Source organism: Penaeus japonicus, unplaced genomic scaffold (assembly GCF_977035675.1).
Source record: "Penaeus japonicus unplaced genomic scaffold, GWHDUDI00000001_assembly GWHDUDI00000016, whole genome shotgun sequence".
Taxonomy (NCBI): Eukaryota; Metazoa; Arthropoda; class Malacostraca; order Decapoda; family Penaeidae; genus Penaeus; species Penaeus japonicus.
In genome coordinates, this window is record NW_028234418.1 from 11,651,749 (window position 1) to 11,674,248 (window position 22,500).

Here is a 22,500-nt window from a genome sequence, read left to right on the forward strand (position 1 = left end):
GAAAAAAAAGAAAAAAAAGAAATAGATAGAAAAAAAAACTAAAGGCAAATAAAATGACGCCAACACAAGAAAAATGGAAAACACACAAAACAGAGAGAAAAAAGGCAAACCAAAAAAATGGAGTTAACGTTACCTTTGGTGATGTTGTGTTTCTCTCTCTCCTTCTCCCAAGACGCGAAGGAGGCCCTGAGAGCGTCAGTCATCTTCTTGGTTGTGCCCGGCGTGAGAGGGGGGACCGGCGCCGGCAGGTCTGGAGGGGAAAGAAGAACAGATTAGGTCACAGGTCATCATAGGTTGAATCTGTTTATTTCTATATTAGTCTTATTATGAGGATTCTTATACATCTGTACTGTTATTGCTATATTTTTCATCTGTAATGAGGAAAGGACAGCTTAGATTTCCAAAATGAATCTTATCAATAACTTCCAAACTTTTGTTGTCATGACGGTTATATATGAAAGCCCTCGTTGAGTAAAACAAGACATTATGCCATTACACTACGCCTTGCACATTGCGAACGCTCTGTGGTCCGACCAAGGTTAATGATACATAAACAAACCACACAGTGCGAGTAAAACGTGATGCCAGGAGAAACACTAATGTTTTTGCACCAAGAGAACATCGCATCTCAAACCGAGCAACATCGGCGTGAGAAATCAACAGAAACATGCATATAATAAAAGCTTTTTGAAGACAGTGAACTCATAAACCCCTTGTTCCCTCCCTTCCCCTCTCCCCTCCACCCTAACCCTTCTCCCGCTTCACAGGAAAAGACAAAGCTTTCAAAAACCCCAACCCCCCCTCCCTCCCTCCCTCCCTCCACACCCTTCCACCCCACGGTCGTTCCTCCGGCGCTGTACAGTGCTGATAATTTACAGCACAGAAAGAAATATAACCCAAAGACAACAGACAACCTGAGCCCTAGATCTCAGCACGAGCCTCGACCGTTGGGACACGTGATAAGAACGGAGTGTTGATCTCTCTCTCTCTCTCTCTCCTCTCTCCTCTCCTCTCCTCTCCTCTCTTCTCTCTTCTCTCTCGCTCTCTCGCTTTCCACTTTCCCCATTTTATAACCAAGCCTCCCTGTCCCTTTTCTCTCTGGCACTTCCATTTTTTTACAACAAATCTAGCCTTTTATTGACTCTTCGCATCCATTTCATTTATAAAACGACTCCTTCGCGCCATATCACTGTGCAAGAGAGATAAATAACATCCAAAACAGAGGAGGAAGCCTAACCAGGGCCAAAGGGGGGAACAAGAGGGGAAACGAGGAAGCAACGGTCGGGCATAAAACAACGGAAAACAACGGACGAGGGGAAATAAACGATGTGCCTGAAACCCGACCACAGGAGGAGGCGTCCCCTCACCTCACCGCAGACCCCTATCACCCCTCTTACACCCCCCTACCCCCCCCCACCTCCATCCCCTCTTTTCTTCTATCCTGTGCCATTATTTACCCGTGCCTTTAATTCCGGGTTTGTTAGTTTATATGTCTTTGCCGTCACTTCCTTCATCGGCCCCCTTCCCTACCCTTGGTCGTCCTCGTCTTCGTCTTCTTCTTCTTCATCCTCTTTTTCTCCTCCTTTCTTTCTGGTCCTTTCTTTCTCTTTCTCCCTCTCCTTCTCCTCCTCTTCCTCCTTCTCTCCTTCTCCCCTCCCTCTCAGCGCAAGCGAAGTGACGTCACCGCGCCATTCATCGCTTTTCTTGGCGTCGCAGTGAATATACGGTGTCCTCGCCTGCTCCCGCGTGACCACAGCTGTGCTCACGCCGCATGACTTGAAGATGAAGAAGTGGAGATGGAGGAGGAGGAGGAGGAATAAAAAATAGGATAGAGGAAAGAGGAGGATGCGGAAAAGTGAGAAAGAAGAAAGAAGTGGAAGAGCAGAAAAGAAGAAAAAGGTGGGAGAGGAGTAGGAGGAGTGGGGAACAATAATAATATAGAAGAAAGGATAGGAAGAGTAGAAAGGGAAGGAGGAATGGATGGAGAAGTGGTAAAAAGAGGAAGACAAGACGAAGATGAGAAGGAGGAGATGAAAACATAGAGTGGCATCCCTCCCCCCCGACGTGAGCGAGAGGTGCATTACCGACCCCAAATGAACCGGGATTTCGAAAGCGCCACAAAAAAAGGGAGAGGGAGGGAAACGGGTTATCGCGGGTAATCTGAGCTGCCAGCACTATCGCTACAGTGCCAGCGGCTTGTGGTCTTGGCACTCAAGGCCTGCTCTGCTGTCACCCCCGCTTTATGGTGCCTGCTAAACGGGATAAGAGCGGTCTCGGGAGTGAGGTGACAGAGCCCTTCATATCGGGACGATCATCGTGAAGTGTCTATGTCTTATCAAGAAAATGCCAAAAGACAGATAATGAGAACTAACACCACAAATAACAAAACATCCAGAGATCCTAATCAAATGACTATCACATGGAAATATAAGTAAAATGACACGTACTGGGAATATGACTTGGACGACACAACCTAAGTTCCTTTCAGAAAGTATCCCAGCCGACAGTCGGATGGCTTTCTAGTCTTGCTCGACAGCAGCAGAAGGAAGCAAGGTAGTCTCTGGGAACATCTCGGAGCAGCTGAGAGGGGGAGGAGGGAGCGGGGGGGTTGACAGGGGTGAGGGGTAACCGCCAGGCACATTAAGGCATTCCGCGGACGCACAGAGGCAGAGCCAAGAAGGGAGAAGGAGGGCGAGGATCAACTATGAATTATGATAAACATCCAAGATCCATATCAGATCGCCAGGCGAAACGGAGACGCGGGCAAAGAAAGCGAGAATTGATCTTAAAGCGAACCCAGAATCTTCTAAGCCGAGGCAGTGATATCATTAAGGCAGTGTGGTTGAGCCTTGAGGAGCCGCCGCTTCGTCTTAAATGATGTTCTTATCATGTGCACAACCGCCCAGGCCTTGGCGGCACTCGCAGGACCGTGCCAGTGCCACCAGGGTATCCGGATGCTCAACAGCGCACGCCGACACCCGACACCGCGCACATGCCGGCTCACACATGGTGGCCCCGACCCGACCTGGCTTTATGGCCCGACTCCACCTTCCATGTGGCACTGGTTGCTTCTCCTCTCGTGGCACTGATGCTGTGACACTGACTGTTGGGGGCACGCGAACACCTTGACGTGTAGGCGAGGGTGTTGAACACTCCACAGAATAGACAAAATATTAAAATCAAAATATAAATTCACAAATAAGAAGCCGAAATCCAACTGATATAGCGCAGCGAGTCCCTTCCTTACTCCCCATTGTTGGCACTCCTCTCCCCCTTCCCCTCCCCTCGGCCGCCGCGGCGCAGGTGAGTGACGCAACAGGTCGCTTCGGTCGTAACCTGTTGCCGGTCGCCACGGCCGCCACCACGTGCAGGCCAGCCGCTTCAACACGCGGTGGTGCGCGTGGGAACCTGCGCGGTCCATTCGCGGTATAGCCGTCGCGATTCCCGGAGACCGTTGAAGTAAAGTAATTTCTGATATTTTCTTTTACTTTATACCTTAATTGTTTCTTTTCATAAAAAAAAAATAATAATCACAATAATATTGTAACAAGTACAAAAAAATATATATATACATACACCAGCGTATGCTCCCCAACATAATGGCCCGATAAAGTGCCATGCCCTGTCATCGTTCCCCTCCCCTTTCTCCCGTGCCCCCCCCCCCCCGGTCGTGAGAGTGAGGGGAAGTGCGACCTTCAGGTACACGTGTGACAGTCCCCTTCCCCTCGGATGGGAAACACCACCACTTAACCCGTGTTTCCCCCTCTTCTCACGCACTCACATACACACGCACACACCACATACACATGAGCAATGTGACTGTTCTGACATTTACTTAACATACAGTCTCATCCTTCATACTACATTTCGTTGTTGCTACAATCTTTTGAAAGTGTAATAATCATCATCATTATCATAAATATCATTATCATCATCCTTATCATCAATTATAATTATCATCATTGTTATTATCATTATCTTGGCAGCAGCATAAGATAAATAAATAGATACATGACAACTGACATAACATTATAAAACAGAACATGAGAAAACGAACGCAGCAGAACATCACAACGCTAAACCAACGCGAAATGAGATGAACAAAAAAATGATAAGAAAAAGAAAGATGGTGACACGGATAAGAACGAGAGGAAGAGGAAGAGAGAAAAGAATGAGGTGAAGAAAGGGAAGGAAGAGGAGGAAGAGGAGAGGGGGGTGAGGCACAAAGGGGTGGCCCTGCGACACATGGCACCATTGATGTCAAGTTCTCGTGGGAAGACAACCATTTCTGGAGACTCGAGACAATATATCTTGAAGTGTATAAATGTGACATGATTTCTGGTCATTTCCTACGGAGAGTTTCCCATGACAGGGAGACACGTTTTTTTTTCGGTTGTTTTATGTTTGGCAAAAATACAACGAATACACAAGGGTAAAATACCCATAGTAATAATATAATAATAATAATAATAATAATAATAATAATGATAATAATAATAATGATAATAATTAAGCAAAGAAGAAAAAATACGAAATAGATATTTCAAAAACAACATAAATATAACCTTCGAGTAAGTAACCATAAAGAAACATTACGAAAAAAAGAAGAAAAGAACAAGCAAAGAAAAACAAAGATAAGAAAAAGAAGAAAAGAATAAGAAGAACAAAAAATAAAAAAAAAATGAACTAGAAAAAAAGAAAGAAAAAATAACAAAAATAAGAAAAATAGGAGAGAAAAACACGATGGTCCTTCAGCCAGCCAGAGCTCGGAGTGTCCGTCAACGGCTTGGTCACACCTGCTCCTGCTCGCCCGTTCCAAAATGGGCGATGGGCGAGCAGGCGGCGAGTTTGCGCTCCCACGAAGCCCTACCGAGGGGAAAGGAGGGGAGAGGGGAGTAGGCAGAGAAAGGAGAAAGTGAAGAAAAAACAAACATGAGGGGAATCCTATGGAAAATGGAGTTGAAAATCAAGAAAAAGATATAACAAGAGATATATATACATATGGTGTGTGTGTGTGTGTGTGTGTGTGTGTGTGTGTGTGTGTGTGTGTGTGTGTGTGTGTGTGTGTGTGTGTGTGTGTGTGTGTGTGTGTGTGTGTGTGTGTACATATACAGCATAACCAACGTAATTCGCCATCATTCCCGGTAACTGTTTGTCAAACGACCACAAATGGAAGATATAATCCTTTGGAAGAGAAAACACCGCGGAAGCCGACTGAGGATGAGACCTATTCTGCGGTAATCCGTATTTAAGGACTTCCTCTCGCGGTTGATGTACGCAACTCAATCCATTTACGCATAAAATGAGAAATAATAAAGTTAAACAAATGAATAATGAACCGTTCTTTCCATGGATTATTTGGCGGTTACGAAATCCAGATGACAAATTATTTCTTAACATAACATCCTGTTTTCTCTCTCCCTCTCTCTCGTTCTATTTCTCCCTCTTTCTCAAACACATCACTCACATCACTCACATCCAACCTTAATAGGCGCCGATGAACGTGAAATTTTAAAAACAAAGGTCGGTAGTCCCGCGGCACGCATTCGCTGTGTAATTTGCCTGACTGGGTAACGATTACTTCTCGCCGCCAACTACCAATTACGACGCCTATTACGACCGCCTCGTCTGCAGTTTCCACCGGCTGCGCGACGGCCCAGCGAGGGCAAATGACTTATTGGGCATGAATAAATTATTAGTTAGGTTACCCTTGAGAAGCTAATACCAACGGGATAATGCCCTGCGAGCGGTCATTAATCCAACACATGGTCTGTCTCTCTGTCTTAGTTTCTGGCGGAACTCAGGTATAGGCTTAGAACGGCAGGTGGGATGCAGCAAGCCCTCGGCCTAATCATACAAATCCAGAGACCTACTCATACAAAGAACCCAGAATATCGCGGGAACTTCTTCCCAGCACTTGTAGCCATCAAAGAAATACCACCACACACAGCACACCACCTTGACTCACGAAGACTGGCCATGGATGGCATCGCGGCTTCGCTCACGGGAAAACCTTGAGGAATCTCTTGATCTATTCATCAAGAATGAGACAACAATGTGGGCGTGGGGCGTCGAGGGGCGCCCTGCAAGCCCCTCTCACCTTGGAGTGTCCACGCTTGGCTGAGGATCGACGCCGCCCAAATGGGTCACGGGGCCCGGGATGGAAGATGAAACAAAGGATTCTGCTCGTTGAGTGTTACGTCAAGCAGGTCAGTGTCACGTGTGAAAGGGTGCCCGCCCGTGTGGCACCTCCATGCTCACCTCACCAGTGAGTGCTTAGGATAATTAGGATCATCAGCGATTAAGAAAGGCTGAGGAATTATACGTAACACTCAGACCGTATTGCGGAATCAAAATGAAAGTCGCTCTAAGGAAATGAATATAAGAAAGAAAGAAATAGCAAAACGTTCTCCGCGACACCATTCAATTTCCGCCATTTTCTTTCCCGCACAGAATCGCCCTTCGGAGGCGATGGATGGATGGGGTTAGGAGGGGGATAGGGGGGGGGGCGGCGCGCGGGAGAATGGGTGATGAAAGATGCATGAGGGTGAAAGGGAGGGGCAAGAAGAAGAGGGGACAGAAGGGTGGAAAAGGGGCGAAGAAGGAAAAAGGGATAAAAAACGGACACATGAAGACGCGGTGCTTTTCGCAGCGAGGAATTCTCAAAACGTTATATGAAATGATAGCGTATTTAATGGCGTTCAAGAGTTCCATGCCATATCCTCTCCTCCATCTCCCGCCCTTCCCTCTCACGTGAAAGACAAAGAGACGTCCCCAGAAATAACCCCCCTTCATCCCCTCCCCCTCTCCAGCAAACATGGCGGCCGCGAGATCCAGGGCGTCGGCCAAGACGGTGAAGGTTCGTTACTTCGTTAGCATTTGAGTAAGAGGTGGGCGGGGACACGTCGCGGTGCGTGTGTGTGAGCGCGCCCGCCTCCTCCGTCACACGCATTTCCTCCCTTTGGTGCTCGGGGACAAAGGATGGATTCACCGTTGCCTCCTTTACAGTGCTGGAAGGATTACTGATCGCATGTCACCGGGCGGGCCGAGGCAAGCAGTGACGCGGGCACCTTGGCCGTGCAGACCGACCGCACAACGGAAGCGCCCGCGAAGAAGACGCAACATTTGTCTGGAGCAAAAACGTTCGCAGAATCACCCGTGGGTCAGAGAGCATTGCTGAATCACTGGTAGACATTGATGACAAGAGGACACTGCACGCTCCGTTCACCGAGACTCGAAAACGGTTTAAATTTACACTCGAACACGCGAACACACACACACACAAACAAACACAAACACGCGCGCGCGCACACACACACACACACACACACACACACACACACACACACACACATACACACACACACACGAGAAGTTCGTGTAAAATCTAACAATGTAAATCATAAAATTGAAAAATGCACAAATGTTTAAGAAATTGTTGCATCTCTTACCATTAAAATCAATAGCCTTTAATCTCACACATACACTCGTATTCAATTGTAAATTTGAAATGTCTCTTTCTCTCTCTCTCTCTCTCTCTCTCTCTCTCTCTCTCTCTCTCTCTCTCTCTCTCTCTCTCTCTCTCTCTCTCTCTCTCTCTCTCTCACTCTCACTCACTCACTCACGAACGTGTAAAAAAAGCGACGCACGCAAACCGGAAACTACAATTACCCACTCGAACCTCACCAAAAAAATCAGCCACCCCTGGCCAATAAGGTCGTTAATAGCCCCGCATTGGGTAGGGCGATCGGTCATAAGGACAACGTGGGAAAGGCGGGTGATGCCCCAGGTGGAGTGCACAGCCTGGCCGAGACCAGCACAACGTCCCATTAACAATTACTGATGAATGAATGAATGAATGAACGAGTGAGTGAATGAAGAACTACTCTTTCTCTCGGAAGCTGGGTCATATGACGTCATTAAAGGCAGTAATCTCGATTCGGATACTGGCTTGATTTCGTCCTATAGAGTCGGTTTGTTATCTTTGTTATCACAGCAGTAGTCGGTATTATAGCTTTATTTACTAACAGTCATTATCATTATCGTTATTATTATCGCTATCTCTATCGCTATCATCACCTTTATCTTATTACCGTTACCTTTATCACTTTCACTATCAATAACATCATCATTATCATCATCACATCATCATTATCATAATTATCATCATTATAATCATTATCATTATTATTCTTACTTTCGTCATTATAGATATCGTTGCCAGTTTTAGAATACCACAGACATGACAATATTTGAAGAGAAATACATATGTCTAAATGAGTGGAAGTTAGGGAGACTCGGTAGCCCCACCTGCGAGGGGCTATGGGAGCGCCTATTACCAAACCCACGGTAATTACATCATAATTACAACCATCATCACCCGTCCCGCTGTCCCGTCTTGGCCTTATTCGGAAAGTAACTTGGTAACCGATACGACACGAGTTTTTTTTTTTTTTTTTTTCTTAGAATTATTATGGTCAATTGGTTGAATTTTTGGTTTAAAGATATCTAGGGTCTGTGATGGAGGTTTATCAAATAATGACAATCAATTTTTTTTATCATGAATGAAAAGAAAACATTGGGTCAACTCTACACAGGATAAGGATGATGATGATGATGATGATGATGATGATGATGATGATGATGATAATAACATTCCTAATAATAACAATAACAATAATGATGATGATGATGATAATAATAATAATAATAATAATAATAATAATAATAATAATAATGATGATAATAATAACAAATGGTAAAAATAGGAATAATAAGAGTAGTAGCAGTAATAGTAGTAGGAGTAACAATAATATAACTAACATAGTAGTAATACTTATAAATTATCCTTTCGTTCGATCCAGAATCAGCCGATGCACCAAGCACTCTCCAAACACTAACCATAACAATAAAGAGGGAGGAAGAGGTGGAGGAGGAGGAGGAGGGGGAGGGGGGTGGGGAGGTGTGAGGGGGAGGATAGGGAGAGGAGGAGGGGGCAGGAGGAGGAGGAGGAGGAGGACTTTCCTACGTGAGGAAACTCTTACCTGTTTATGTGGGCTCAGGTGACGCTTGTTGTGGTGTGGGTGGGGCTGTGATCTTGTGGTTTTGGTTGTGGTTATGTGTGTGTGTGTGTGGGAGGGAGGGAAGGGTGTGGAGGGAGGGAGGGAGGGAGGGAATGGAGGGAGAGAGGGAGTGGAAGGAGGAAGGGAGGGTGTGAGGGAGGGAGTGTGTGATTGTGTTTGTTTGTGTGTGTGTGTGTGTGTGTGTGTGTGTGTGTGTGTGTGTGTGTGTGTGTGTGTGTGTGTGTGTGTGTGTGTGTGAGTTTGAGCACGTATAAAACATCAAACTTTTAACGCAGAAGCCATTCAAATAAAGCCATTCGCTCTCATCAACCTCGTGTCCCCGGCCTAAGGCTAAGCTTTCAAAAGACTCAATCACCGCAGCTCAAGTCTCGAGATAAGCACGGAGTCTCTAAAAGAAGTCTCGGGGTCGAGGCACCTTCCCCAAGACAAACACTCGAATGTCTTGTGTTCGGCGATAACATCGGAGTCTTAAGACGATTGAGTCGGTCACGGGTTCTGTTCCTCGACGTACGTGATGACGTGTCTAACGCCGCCGACCTCTCGTTCAGTGTTCAATAATGTTTGTTCATCGTGCCCTCGCGACCGCCCTCTTTCGGCCCCTTTCAGATTTGTTTCTCTTCATTTTTCCCTCTTTCGACCTCTCCGTTACTTTTATTTGGCTATCTCTACCTCTGCCTGTCTTTGTCTGTCTGACTCTTTTTGTCTGTTTCTCCGTAAAACTCTTCTCTTATTTCACCATTTTCTACCATCTCGTCTTACTCCTTTCTTCCTTCTTTCACATCTTCCTCCTATTCCTCCTGCCCCCCCTTCCTCCCCTTCCCCTCGCCCCATCCATGAGGATGATCCTCCACCAGCTTTCACTCCGCGAGCGCTGTATATCAAGAGAAATTACATGGTGTGAGATATATATATACTGTAGAGGTGATGATGAGTTATTACTGTTGACCCGCAGGTAGGTCGCGGACTTCGTGTGTGTGTGTGTGTGTGTGTGTGTGTGTGTGTGTGTGTGTGTGTGTGTGTGTGTGTGTGTGTGTGTGTGTGTGTGTGTGTGTGTGTGTGTGTGTGTGTGTGTGTGTGTGTGTGTGTTTGTGTGTGTGTGTGTGTGTGTATGTGTGTGTGTGTGAAAGTGTGTGCTTGCTCGTCTCTGTAAGTTACCCTTGGTCTACCTGGCAATCCCCTTCCCTTTTCCCTCCCAAGACGAGAATCTTGATAAAGTCTCGTGTTTACCTTTTCTGCGTTTGAATGACAAAATATGGTATGGTCAGAAACCACTGCCGTCTTCCTGTTCCATAGAATCGCCATCCGCCCGCCCCGCCCCTCCCCTTCCCTCTCCTCTTCCCACTCCCCTTCCTCCCTTCGGAAACCGTATCTCCCCGTCAGGAGTCTCCCCCGCATCCTGTCTCAACAGCATCCCTTCTTCCTCCCGCTAGTGGTACCTGCAGTGTCATTAGCATCCCTGCGGCCTCATCCACCATCAGTAGCATCGTCCCCCTTGCCGGCAGCACCCCACCTCCCCCCCCGACCCCATCCTCCTCCCAGGCCAACACTCAGCTGGCCATCAGAGGCGTGTTTGTCATCCGTGCCTCTGGCCCCGCCGGCAGGAGGTCCGAACGCATTCCCTTTTTCGCACTCGATTATTTCGATCACGCTTGGCGATTCCTCGGTCAATAAAAAGAATAATTACCACATTCACCCAGCCGAAGTGATCGTCGGCGGACACACTACGCTCTGTGTGATGATGAAGTTTAAATGCCTGTTTACATATTGAGTCGGAGGTCTGACCGGGTCTTCTTTTCCCGCCGCTCGTTCGCTCTCTTGCCCGAATCGGCCCGTGATGGAGTTTACGTGTCAGATGGCAGTTGTGGGAACCTTTTTTCAGACATGTCCGAGCGTTTGATGAATGCTGAACGCCCGAGAGAGGAGCTACAGTTAACTCATTAACAGGTCGACTCCTCAGCAGCCACCGTACCTCGCTCCTCCTGTGATAGCCCCGTGAAGAGTATCATTTGTAGACTATAGCTGGGGAATATCCTGTAGGGACATATTCCGTGTCGTTCTGGTTGATGAAATGATGATTGATGAAGTGTTGCGGGATAATTGACATGATGTGAAGTCAAGAGCTGTGCGTGATGTTTTTAAAAGTGTACGAAGACATCTGAGTCTCATCGCTTGTTTTATTCGGTAAATATCATTATATATGAAACGAAGCAGAGAACTAAACAAAGGAATGAATGAATTTGCCCTTAATGGTTCACCAGTGAGTAACGACCCTTTACCACACTCATGACTCATAAACAGGTGAGGAGGCCCTGGCGTCCCGCAGCGTACAACGAACTCATCTTCGTACAAGATCGTCAACACTTATGACACATCAACACGGAGTGATGGAGTGGGGAAAGAGAGGCAGATTCCTCGCCCCAGGCTTGAGTGGGGAAACCCGAGCATGAAGCAACACCTCTGACAGACCCCTAATGCCCTATTCCGTCCCTTAGCTTTGGCGCTCGCTGTCGCTGTCTCTCTCACTCTTTATCAGTTAATATCACTCACTCACTCACTCACTCACTCACTCACTCACTCACTCACTCTCACTTACTCAAGACATTTCCTCGGTATGTTGTAAATCTATGCCAGTCGCACCATGACAAAGTATTAGTCTGAAACATAGGGAGTATCAGACAGTGCAGAAGGGTGTAAGGGAAGGAAGTGGAGGATAGAAGACAGGGGAAGGGGGAGAGGGGGGGAGACGGACGGGGGAATGGGGGGTTGCAAGGAGAGCGAGGGGTATGGGGGGGGGGTGCAAGAGAGCAAGGGGGCACCAGGGCCGGGGTCGTCCCACGGTCCTCTCGCTACCTGCAGTGGAGCCCCTGGAAAAGCACCAATCTGGATGAGAGACGAGCGAGCGCGTTTCCCAGTGTGGCACGGAAAGGGTTGGGTCACCGCGGGTCAGAGGGCATGGGAGGGAGGCTGAAGTTGGGAAGGAAGAGGGGGGAGAACGAGGTGGGGCTGGGGTAGGGTTTGAAGGGGAGAAGGAGGGAAGAGAAAGAGGTAGAATGGAGGAGTGAAGTTGGAGGAGAAAGAGAAGAGTTCACGCAAAGGTTGCAAATAGCAGAAATGGGAGGGGAAGGAACCACGACAAAGAAATATCCACAAAACAGGACTTATCTGCAGCGAACGCCACTTCTCCCAGCCTTGTCATCGGATGTATCCAGACGTTTCCACAAGCTCCTCGCGTGTACCAGTTGCTGACAGGTACCGGATCCTGCCCATGGTCTCACCTGTGTTATTCAACATCTTCCCCCGCCCGTTCCGACGCTGCCGAGGGTCCCTGTCCCGGTCCCGCCGCCCACGCTTCCCCACAGGTTCCTGCTTGATCGCGGAGGGCCCCCCTGGGCTCGCTGAATCCTGGTGGAAGTCTCGCCTTCCCCGTGGGACCCAAGGAGACGAGCAGCGGCCCCCGCGCTCCCTCGGATACTCCCTCAGGCTCCGGAGGTCCCCCAGGCTGGGGCTCCCACGCAAGGGTCAGGCGGCGGGTCACAGGAACTTTGCCTCGCGCGTACAAGTGGCCGTAGGGGATTCTTCGGATCCTGCTGAGTCGAGCCGCCCGCGCCCGCTTGCCACGATCGGATTGATAAAATCGTCCTTAATGATATATAGAAGTAATCGCGGGCGTTGTCACTGCCTCTCTGAACCCGATATAGAGCCCCCCCCACCCCCTCAGCCAGCCGTTGCCGCTACGCCCCCGGTGCTGCTCCTGGTGCCGCGTTAGAATAACAAATTACAGCATTATCACTTCGTACATAACGGGCTTCCGATAGCACTGGTTATTTGTAAGTAATAAAACTTTTGCCAGCACACACATGCATACGAATACCCCTCAAAGAACATCTTTTTTTCCATTTCTCACTAAGGCAAACAGCACATAACAGTTACCTGTTGTCCCCGGGAGTGGTGGCGGAGCCGGGGGGGCTGGTGACGCAGGGCGGCCGCTGGGCATCGCCTCCTCCGCCTGATCCAACCCACTTTTTTGGCTACTTCCTCCCCGCACTCTCCCGTTACCGCCGATACACTTTCTTTGTTTCTCTGCCGGCACGTCTCTAAACTGCTCCTCGTCCGACGACCATTCCCGCTCCATGGGTCGTCCTCGTCGTCGTCGTGATCGCCGCGCCCCGTGACCCAGCTCTGGTCGTCAACCCTCGGGCGTGACGCTCAGCGACATCACGCAGATCGTGCGACGCCGAAGTCAAAGTCGTCGCGTCCCAGGGATCGGGCAAGGGACGCGATCCCGTCACAGAGTGCGGGTGTTGTGTTACGAGAGCGAAGTGCGGTCCACGTAGAAGAGGTGTTGGGGCGAAGGGATGGCTGCCGCCCCTGCTCTGCCCCGCGGCTTGTGGCAGTTTTTACACCCACTTCCTCCCGACTGATTCACTCATTTACCACCATGCTGAGTCTTTGTGAATGACTGCGTTCACTTGATGGTCCGCCATGTTACACGCCAAATGACGGCCGTGTCGGGTTGCTAGCCTGATGACGGACTTGTGTTGATAACCTGTTATGATATATCATGGTCGATGCAGCGCGTTCGGCGGAACTTCCATATTACACTCTAATCGTAATAAGTCCCTATCATATGCTCTCCTGCACGCTCTATTGCAAGAATGTTGACGGATTGACCTGTGGGTGTTTCACTGCATGAGACTGTCCAAATATTCGTTTATTTAGACGAAAGACGTACTAACTGAGCAATAAGCTGCGACCCACAAAGAAATCGCTCCAAAGTCGCGCACAAGATCCAAGTGTCGATACATCCGCTACGAGTCTACACTGCGCGTAAACATGCATATAAAATGAACCGCTCGACCCCCCTTTCGAGGAGGTCCGGGAACCACCGGAAACGCGCGTGTATTTGTGTGCATGTGCGTGCGCGTGTACGTGTGTGTGTTTGTGTGCAAATATGTAGTGTGTTCGTGCGTGAACGCCCACGCGTGTGTGTGTTTAATATAGTGTGCTAACTTTCTGTTATGCAGTTTGTCTAGAGTGCATGTGTGCGTTTGCGTGTGCGTGTGCGTGTGCGTTCGTGTGCCCGTGTGTAAGTTTTTGCATTTATTTCACGTACGTATTTGCCACAGGGTACAAGAGAGTGAGCTGCCGAGTGTTTATGCATGAGAGTAAGTGCACAAGAGTGAGTACGAGATTAAGTGGCATTGAGTGTGCATGAGAGTGAAGCGAGAGTAACCACCATCATGAGAACAATGAGGACAGCGCCACCGGTACACATTGTCATGAGAGAGGCGAGTGTTAGGGACCGTGTTAGGCCTCGCCTCCATGATGGTCTAGTGAGCGATTTATTAGGTAGGACCCCCTCTCCCCCAACATCAATCCTGCACTACCCTGGGAGGGCTGGAGGATGTGATACAGTGCCACCATAGTGACTAATAATACCGCGATGGTGACTGGTTCCACCGCCAATGTGACCAGGAATATCTAGAACTACCATCTCTTCAAAATTACCATCGCTGTGCCCAGTACTGCTACCATCATACTGACCAACGCTGGTCATCCTCGTCCTTAACAAGGCATCAAGGCGGCCCTCCCCTCCTCCCTCCCCTACCCCCACCACACCAGTCAACAGGTGGTGGCTGTATAATAAAAGTTTATCATTCAACTGGCCCCTTGACCCCCCTCTTACCCCCGCTCAACTCGCCACCGCCCTCTGCCAACAACCACGTCTTTGATGCCAACTTATGGGTATGCTTCTGCGCCCTCGGCCGCCGCAGGAAGCTTTCCGCCGGGAAAAGCATCGGCGACGCGACAACAACCCATGTCCTCCGTGGAAGCGCCAGCGTCTCCGTCAGGGGTGGAGACAAACCATAGCAGTGCAGCCAATTCAGTGCCGATAATCCCGAGGACTTATTGGTAACACTGTTCTTGGGATCTTTTCTGGATTTCCTTCTTAAGTCACGCTGTAACCCAACCTGGACCCGCGCGTTACATAAAGAGGAATTAACTAGCCATCCCCGGACCACGTCAATAATGGAGCCGCCCGCAAGATCGCTGACACGCCTCGCCCACCTCCCCACCGGCTCGCGAGGTGCTCCAGGGGTAAATTGATACAGCATAATCGTCCAGAACGATAAACAAATTACAAATATCTGCTTACACTGCCACAAGAGGCGGGGCCAGGAAAAAATCGGGGCACCAAGGGGGGCCGTCGGAAATGGGCGCGAAAGGCCGGGCGAGCGACCCGAAGAATGGCCGCCCACAATGGCCGAATCATCCGCGTCGCATCGAGTGAACACGGATAAAGCGCCGACACAATGAGAAGTTAAAATGCCCGGACTCTGGAAGTTTACACACCCAAAAGGAGGAGATTTAAAACTCGACCGCACAATTGTAGCCCACTTTTGTTGTCGGGCACAAGAAGGAAGCGGAGCTCTATGGCGCGATAGAACGCGTAGGGGCGAGGGATGGAGAGGGTGGAAGGAAGACTGCCTGAGGTGGAAGTGATGGCTTTGGGGCAACAGAAGAGGAAGAGGAGAGGAAGAGAATGAGAAAAAAAGGCAGAGGGAGAGAGGAAGAAAGGGAAAGGCCACGCGTGAGAAGGGAGCGAAAGTCTTGTGAGAAGATGGGACAGGGGTAAGTCTCACAGCGAAGGAGAAACCAGGCGGCAGAAATAGAAGTCTGTGGAGATTCAAAGAAAGGACAAAGCGTTCGACAAGAAGGTGCATGTCGATACTTCAAATATTCCTGAATGTGGATGGTGGCTTCGAACTTTCATTTATGCAGCATTTCCTGACAATCTGCATCTATCAAGCATGAGACTCTATGCTGCAGCAATACAACAGTAAAAGAAAGCAGACAAATGCAAGCAATATACAGTAAAGAAAGACGGACACACGCAAGCCATACACCATCCAAGCCGGCGGTCCGAACCTGCCTCGGTACTGATAATATATATCATGGTGCCCGGAGGCCTCAGGGGGCATCCTCCCCGGGGCCTCTGCCTGCCCCCTCCACCATTTGGCCACTTTGCGTGGTGGTCGGGCGCTGCGCCTCCCCTCCCCCCACCCTCCCACTCTCTCCACACTCTTCACTAAGCCCTTCCTCCCCTCCCCCTCCCTCCCCCAGCGGCCGGATGACACCCATTACCATCGGCTGGTGCCAGATATACGGTAAATCAAACACGTCTCACTCACTGGCGAGGTATACCTGAGTTATATCCAGCAAAGCGTGCGCTCCCTGATTCGAATATTCATCGCATGAGGCAACCCTCGATCTGAATAGCAATCAGATCTAAAAATAAGAGAAGGAGAACGACGCGAAGCCGAAGGTAGATCACCAAAAGCGACACAATTCAATCCATCGAGCACGTCATTCGGGAGACAAGACATCAACTCGCACTAAAAGAGAATGTGAAGATGTGACGGGCTCGCATAGAGGTGAGGATGGAGGGGAGAAGGGAGAATGACACCCTAGATTAAGGGGGGGGGGAGGCTGCTGGTGAAACATGACCTCCCCTCCGGACCAGCCACCGGAAGAACCCGTGTGGGAGAAAAAGAAATTAAAGATGGCAAGCGAACATCATGAGATGCATGTTTTGGAGCATCAACATGGCGGAGACTTTACCGAAATTCAAGGAAAGACACGGCCGGGACAGTGAAAAACTCTGGTTTGGCGGAACTCGAAGGCGCACTTGTGCTTCACGAACTAAGACTGGGAAAGAAGCTTGAATCTGTGCTTTCCAAATATTCTTTTCAACTTTCGCTAAAGCCTTTCCACCGCTTGTGGACACAGGGTCAAATTTTATATAAAAAGGTTATATCCCGAGCCCTGAAAAAGAGTAAAGGCGGTAAGCTCCGCCCCCTGGGGACGGCGGCGGGTTGGGGAGACCGAGTGGGCGGGGCCTAGCTCTTCGGAGCTCCACCCGCCGGAAGTCGAGCTTTTAGTCCATTTTTCCCTCATAAAGACGATGATGATGTTTTAAAATTTCCAAACGAATGTGCAACGACGGCAAATGTCATTTCCCACAAGTTTAATCTTGACAGGTGACGATGTTTATGGGTACCAGCGATGGACAGCGAATGGCGTGAAGGAGGGAGCGAGGGGTAGAGGAGGGACAGGGAGGAGGGGAACGAGCAGGGGACGGCCGGAAGCGGGGGGAGGGGGCAGAGGTTACAGGTAGCGTCCCAGAGGGGAAGGGGAGACTGAGGGAGGGCCGCTTCCATGGTATAATGCAATTTATCTTTCAACTACGCACTTCTACTCTGATTTTTCTTTTCGTTATCATTTCGGGAAAAGGAGAAGGTGGTTGGGAGGCTGTCGTTCCGCGTGCATCTTCATCTCCAAAAAGATATCTATTTTCTTGAAAGAACACACACTGCGTCGCACAAGAACATTCTCAGACTGTTCCACACAAAGTAAAAACAAATCTCGAATTCAGTAGTTTCAAAAAAACATAAACAAAATAAATCCCAAAATAACGAAAGATCAGATCAATTCCGTTTTTTTTTTTTTTCAAGATACACTGAAAAAACACAATTCAATAAAATAACAGAGATAAAAAAGGCGTTTCCTTACCTGACTTAGTGGGTTTGGTAAGCGTCTTCAGTGACTTGATGCCCATCTTGTTTGGCGGGGGCAGGAAATCCACATACATATTATAATAAATAAATAGAAATCTAAACAAATGGTTGGTCTTGACTAGAAAGGTGAAGCTAATGTCCACCCACGCGCCTACAGCACCTGCGTTGAAGTCGCTACGGGCGATACACAATCAACGGGGATATAATATTTATATGTAAAGTTTGCACGTATTTTGTATTAATCCCATTCACGAATATCGCTTCCACTGTGATAATGTGCAGTTGATCGGATGACAGTCACCAAGCAGTCCACTGTTAACGTCACATGTGAAAATCTTTTGCACGGGCACCGTACTACGATCGTGGAAAAGCATGACCCATGTTGATCTGTCCCGGCTGCGTACGTCCACTATCGACCGTGTCCCAGGATACACTAACCGCGGGACACGACCGAGACTCCTCAGCTGACCCGCCAACTGTTGCCACGCGTATTTAGGCGGAACTCTTTTATTTTTCTTCTAAAACTCTGCACGGTCTTGATATAAGATTTCTCTTATTCCGAAAATAAGTCTTCGCTTAAATCAACACTTGAGGAACTAAAATTATCACAAATACACGTTAAGGACTGAAGGAAACTGCCGACAAAACCCCGCAAGTATACATTCTGATCTGGCAAACACGTTGACCCGTCGAGCCAGTTGAAGTCGCCGGACCTATCTGGCAACTGCTCGCAGGAGGAGAACTTAATTTTATGATCTGGTAATACCCCTTTCCACGTAGAATTTATATTACACGTGCGAATGTATTGAAAAGAATGATAAACCCGTCTTTGTAGAAAGGAATATCTCCATTACAACAAATGGAAATTGTAATTTTTTATAAAAACAGAGCTTCATGTCGAGGGAATATCAGCGCATGGCAACTCTTAGGTGTCGGAGGTCACATGTACTTCATATATCACACTCAACTTATAGTTTGCCACAAGTTGGGAAGTGATAAAACTAAAAATAGAAGAAAGTGATGAAAATGCCACTCTTCTTTTACACTTACAGATCATATACCAACTGTAGCCACATAAATATTTTTTTCCCAGGTAGTGTTGAAAACACATCGATGCGAGAAAAAATATGAGAGGGATGGCGATCTCGATTCGCGATCCGCTACTACTTAAAAAAAAATATATATATATACAAATATATTCAAATTCATCAGTATTATATACTTTTATTTTCTGCTTTTGTTACCTTATTTACTTCACTCTGAGACCAAATCCTCGGAAGTTATAACGTGAAAGGAAGAAAAAGAGTTCGGCCCGATCGTATTGGCTGATGCCCCGCCCTCGTCGACGGAGCGGAAGTTGACGGGTTTATCCTAAGATATTAATGATCTCAAATTATACTCTCCGATTCCGGCCGTTCCAAGCACTCGATCTCAAAGGCTCTTCCACTCCGCGGTTTTCAAGCATTATCCACGGAAAAAAACGAAGATTTGCAGAGGAAAAAAAGGAAAAAAGACAGATTCTTTCGACTACCTCTCCTTGTACCCGTCTCGCCGTGAGTCACCGTAGACGCGAACGCTGATGCCGTAATACACAGTATCACACTCGCGATCAACAGCAAAGTCAACATCTTAACCAGATTCTAAAACAGGCCTCAAACTTTGCTGCATTGCTTCGACCCGCACTTTTAATTCTCTTGATGATAAAAGGAAAGCATTAGAGAAGAGAAAATAAAGAAAATCTTAAAGAGAGAGAGAGAGAGAGAGAGAGAGAGAAAGAGACGAACCGCACTATGGAAAAAATAGGAAAAATAGAACCAGAAATAATGCAATAAAGCATATAAAAACGTTGAAGAAATAAGAGGAAATTGGATGACAGAGCAGGAAAAGTGAGGCGTGAAGGGTAAAGGGGAGAGAGAAGGAAGACTGGTAAATGACAGAAATAACGGATGAGGGAGAGAGAAAAGGAGAGGGAGAGGGAGACACACACACACACACACACACACACACACACACACAGAGAGAGAGAGAGAGAGAGAGAGAGAGAGAGAGAGAGAGAGAGAGAATGATAGAGAGAGAGAGACGGAGGGTGGGAGGAGAGGAGAAAAGAGAATTGAAGAGAAACAAAGAATTAGCGTGGATGAAAAAAGGAGAGAGAGAGAGAACAATAATCGCGAGTATGCCAAGAGAACTCATGAACTCATGAACGAACCATGGGAATGAGGCAGCAGAGGAAGTGACTAACAAGATAAGAAGGTGAGAAATGAGGAACGAGAAAAAAAACAATTTGCATCAATAGAAGAGATGGACAGAAGAATATGATGAGTAAAGCTTCGGGTACACAAAGAGAGAACGTGATGAATATGAAGAGAAAGAGAAAAAGGGGGAGAGAAGAAGAAGAGAAAGATCATGGAGACATGGAGAGAGAGAGAGAGAGAGAGAGAGAGAGAGAGAGAGAGAGAGAGAGAGAGAGAGAGAGAGAGAGAGAGAGAGAGAGAGAGAGAGAGAGAGAGAGAGAGAGAGAGAGAGAGAGAGAGAGGCAGAGAGAGAGAGAAAGAGAAAGAGAGAGAGAGAGAGAGAAAGAGCAAGGAGGATGGAGCAAGACACGGGATAAGCAGAAGCGAGGGAGAGGTCGCCCTTCAATGGCCCGGTTCTCATGGGTTTGTTTACCCGTGTGATTACTGGACACGGCCACGTGCTCTGACCAGCTGGTATTGGCAACGAATTTACAGCCAACACAATCCTGTCCCTTCATCCTTGACACCCTGATCACCATTATCCAAATATAAACCACCATGAGCATGGCAATTATCCTCGCCATCGCCATGACAACTTGCACCCCAGGCCGTCTATGGCACCATGGCACGATGATGCCAGTGGTGTAAATCTCATCGACTCTTTTTGTGGTTTCTACTGGGCAAGGCTACTTCATCGAGTTGCTTCTAATTCTCTCTCTCTCACTCTCTCTCTCTCTCTCTCTCTCTCTCTCTCTCTCTCTCTCTCTCTCTCTCTATCTATCTATCTATCTATCTATCTATCTCTTGCTGAACTCATCATCATCTTCGTTATCATCATCTTTATCATCATTATCATCATCATCATCATCATTATCCGTGATTTACAATTAAGACTATCATTATCATCATGCCATTTATTATTTTTATTGTTGGTACTACTACAATAAATTACTATTATTACTATAATAATAATGATAATCACGATAATAATAACAATTATAATAACGATGATAATAATAATAATAATAATAATAATAATAATAATAATAATATCATTATCGTTATCATTAATATTGTTATTATCATCATCAAGTCCATTATCATTCCTTTTTATTATCATCATTATTACTTTCATTATCGTCATTATTTAATTACGATTGTTATCATCATCCTTACCTCCTCCTCCTCCTTCACTCCTTATCTCCTCGTCGACTCTTTCCCTCCCTCGCTCTCTTCCCTCTTCCTCATTCTCCACCTCTTCCTCTTCCTCCTTCCTTCCTCTTCTCCCCCTCTTCCTCTCCTCCACCCCTCCCTTCCCTCCTACTGTTCTCAACCCTCTTCCTTTCCCTCTTTATTTTCCTTCTATCCTCCCGCCTCGATATTTTCTTCCTATCCTCCTCTCTTCCTACTTTTTTTCCTGTCTTCCTTCTCCTCTTCATAATCTTCTACTTCATCTTCCTATCCTTCCCTTCCTAATCTCCTATCTCCTGTCTTCCCTCTCCCTTTCTTCCTATCTTCCTATCCTTCTTCTTCCTCCTAATCCCCTACCTCTTCTTCCTATCCTCCTCCTCCGCCTCCTCTTCTTCCTATCCTCCTCCTCCGCTTCCTCTTCTTTCTCCAACCCCTCCCCTTCCTCCTCTTCTTCCTCCGACCCCTCCCCCCTCCTCCTCTCCTCCCCTCCCCCTCAACGCGTGACCAGGAGTAGCAGCGGACCATCTCCCGCTTGTCTTGGTTTTGTGAATGGCCGGTTTTGGCGGGTTTGCTCAGTGGGGCGGAGGAAGATGGGAGGAACAGCCGCGTTTTTTTTCCTTGTATTATCTCTTTCTCTGTATCTTCTCTCTTTCTCCTCCTGTTTCCATATGTTTATTCATTATTTTTTCTGAGTCTATGTTATTGTGTTTTTTTTTATGTTCATGTAATTTAATGGTTTATTGATATTATTTATAATAATTTGCGGTCGTAAGTTTTTCTTGCTAATTTGACTCTCTCTCTCTCTCTCTCTCTCTCTCTCTCTCTCTCTCTCTCTCTCTCTCTCTCTCTCTCTCTCTCTCTCTCTCTCTCTCTCTCTCTCTCTCTCTCTCTCTTATCCACTTCTTTCTTCCTCTCCCTTCATCTGATATCTTCCTGCACCTCCTAATCACACCCAGTTTCTCCAAGTGACTCGTTCATTCGGGAGGTCAGGGAGAGTAGAATGAGTAACGAGATCCGTGATCGGAAGTTGTGAGTGAGAAGGAAGGGGAAAGGGGGTGGGGGAGGAGCCGAGAGGGATAGGGGGTGGAGCCGGCTTGGGTCGGGGAGGGGTAGTGGGCGCTCTGGCGTTGTCTGAGTCAGAAAGAGCTCTAATTGAGCACAAAGCATCCAGGTGAGTTGCGTTCGCCGAATAAGGTCAGCGTTTTTGATCCAGTTACAAACAAGATCGTGGCGACAGACTCGATCGAGCCCGGGAGCGAGGCCGAGGGAGCGAGCGGGCGGGGATGGGTGGCCACGCTGCAGTGGGGATTTTGTGAATGAATAGCCTCACTACCGGGTCCCAGCGCGGCGTCCCACAGCGCTTCGCTCACCCGCCGACCCTCGCCGCTCGGAGCGACGGAAAGGATGGAAAGT

At 47.8% G+C, this 22,500-nt stretch overlaps 1 protein-coding gene across 30 annotated transcripts in view; it reads right to left on the minus strand.

Moving 5' to 3' along the window:
* Positions 1-22,500, minus strand: part of LOC122249152 (protein c-ets-1-A) — a 229,831-nt gene that overhangs the window by 43,801 nt on the left and 163,530 nt on the right. For 28 of the 30 annotated variants that reach the window (XM_086545089.1, XM_043009776.2, XM_043009775.2 and 25 more), the window contains one exon: positions 134-250. In XM_086545089.1, coding sequence (XP_086401215.1) covers positions 134-250 — 117 coding nt within the window. Of the gene's footprint in view, positions 1-133; positions 251-17,657; positions 18,101-22,500 lie in introns of those variants that run through there. The other 2 variants (XM_043009785.2, XM_086545111.1) reach the window with 2 other exon arrangements.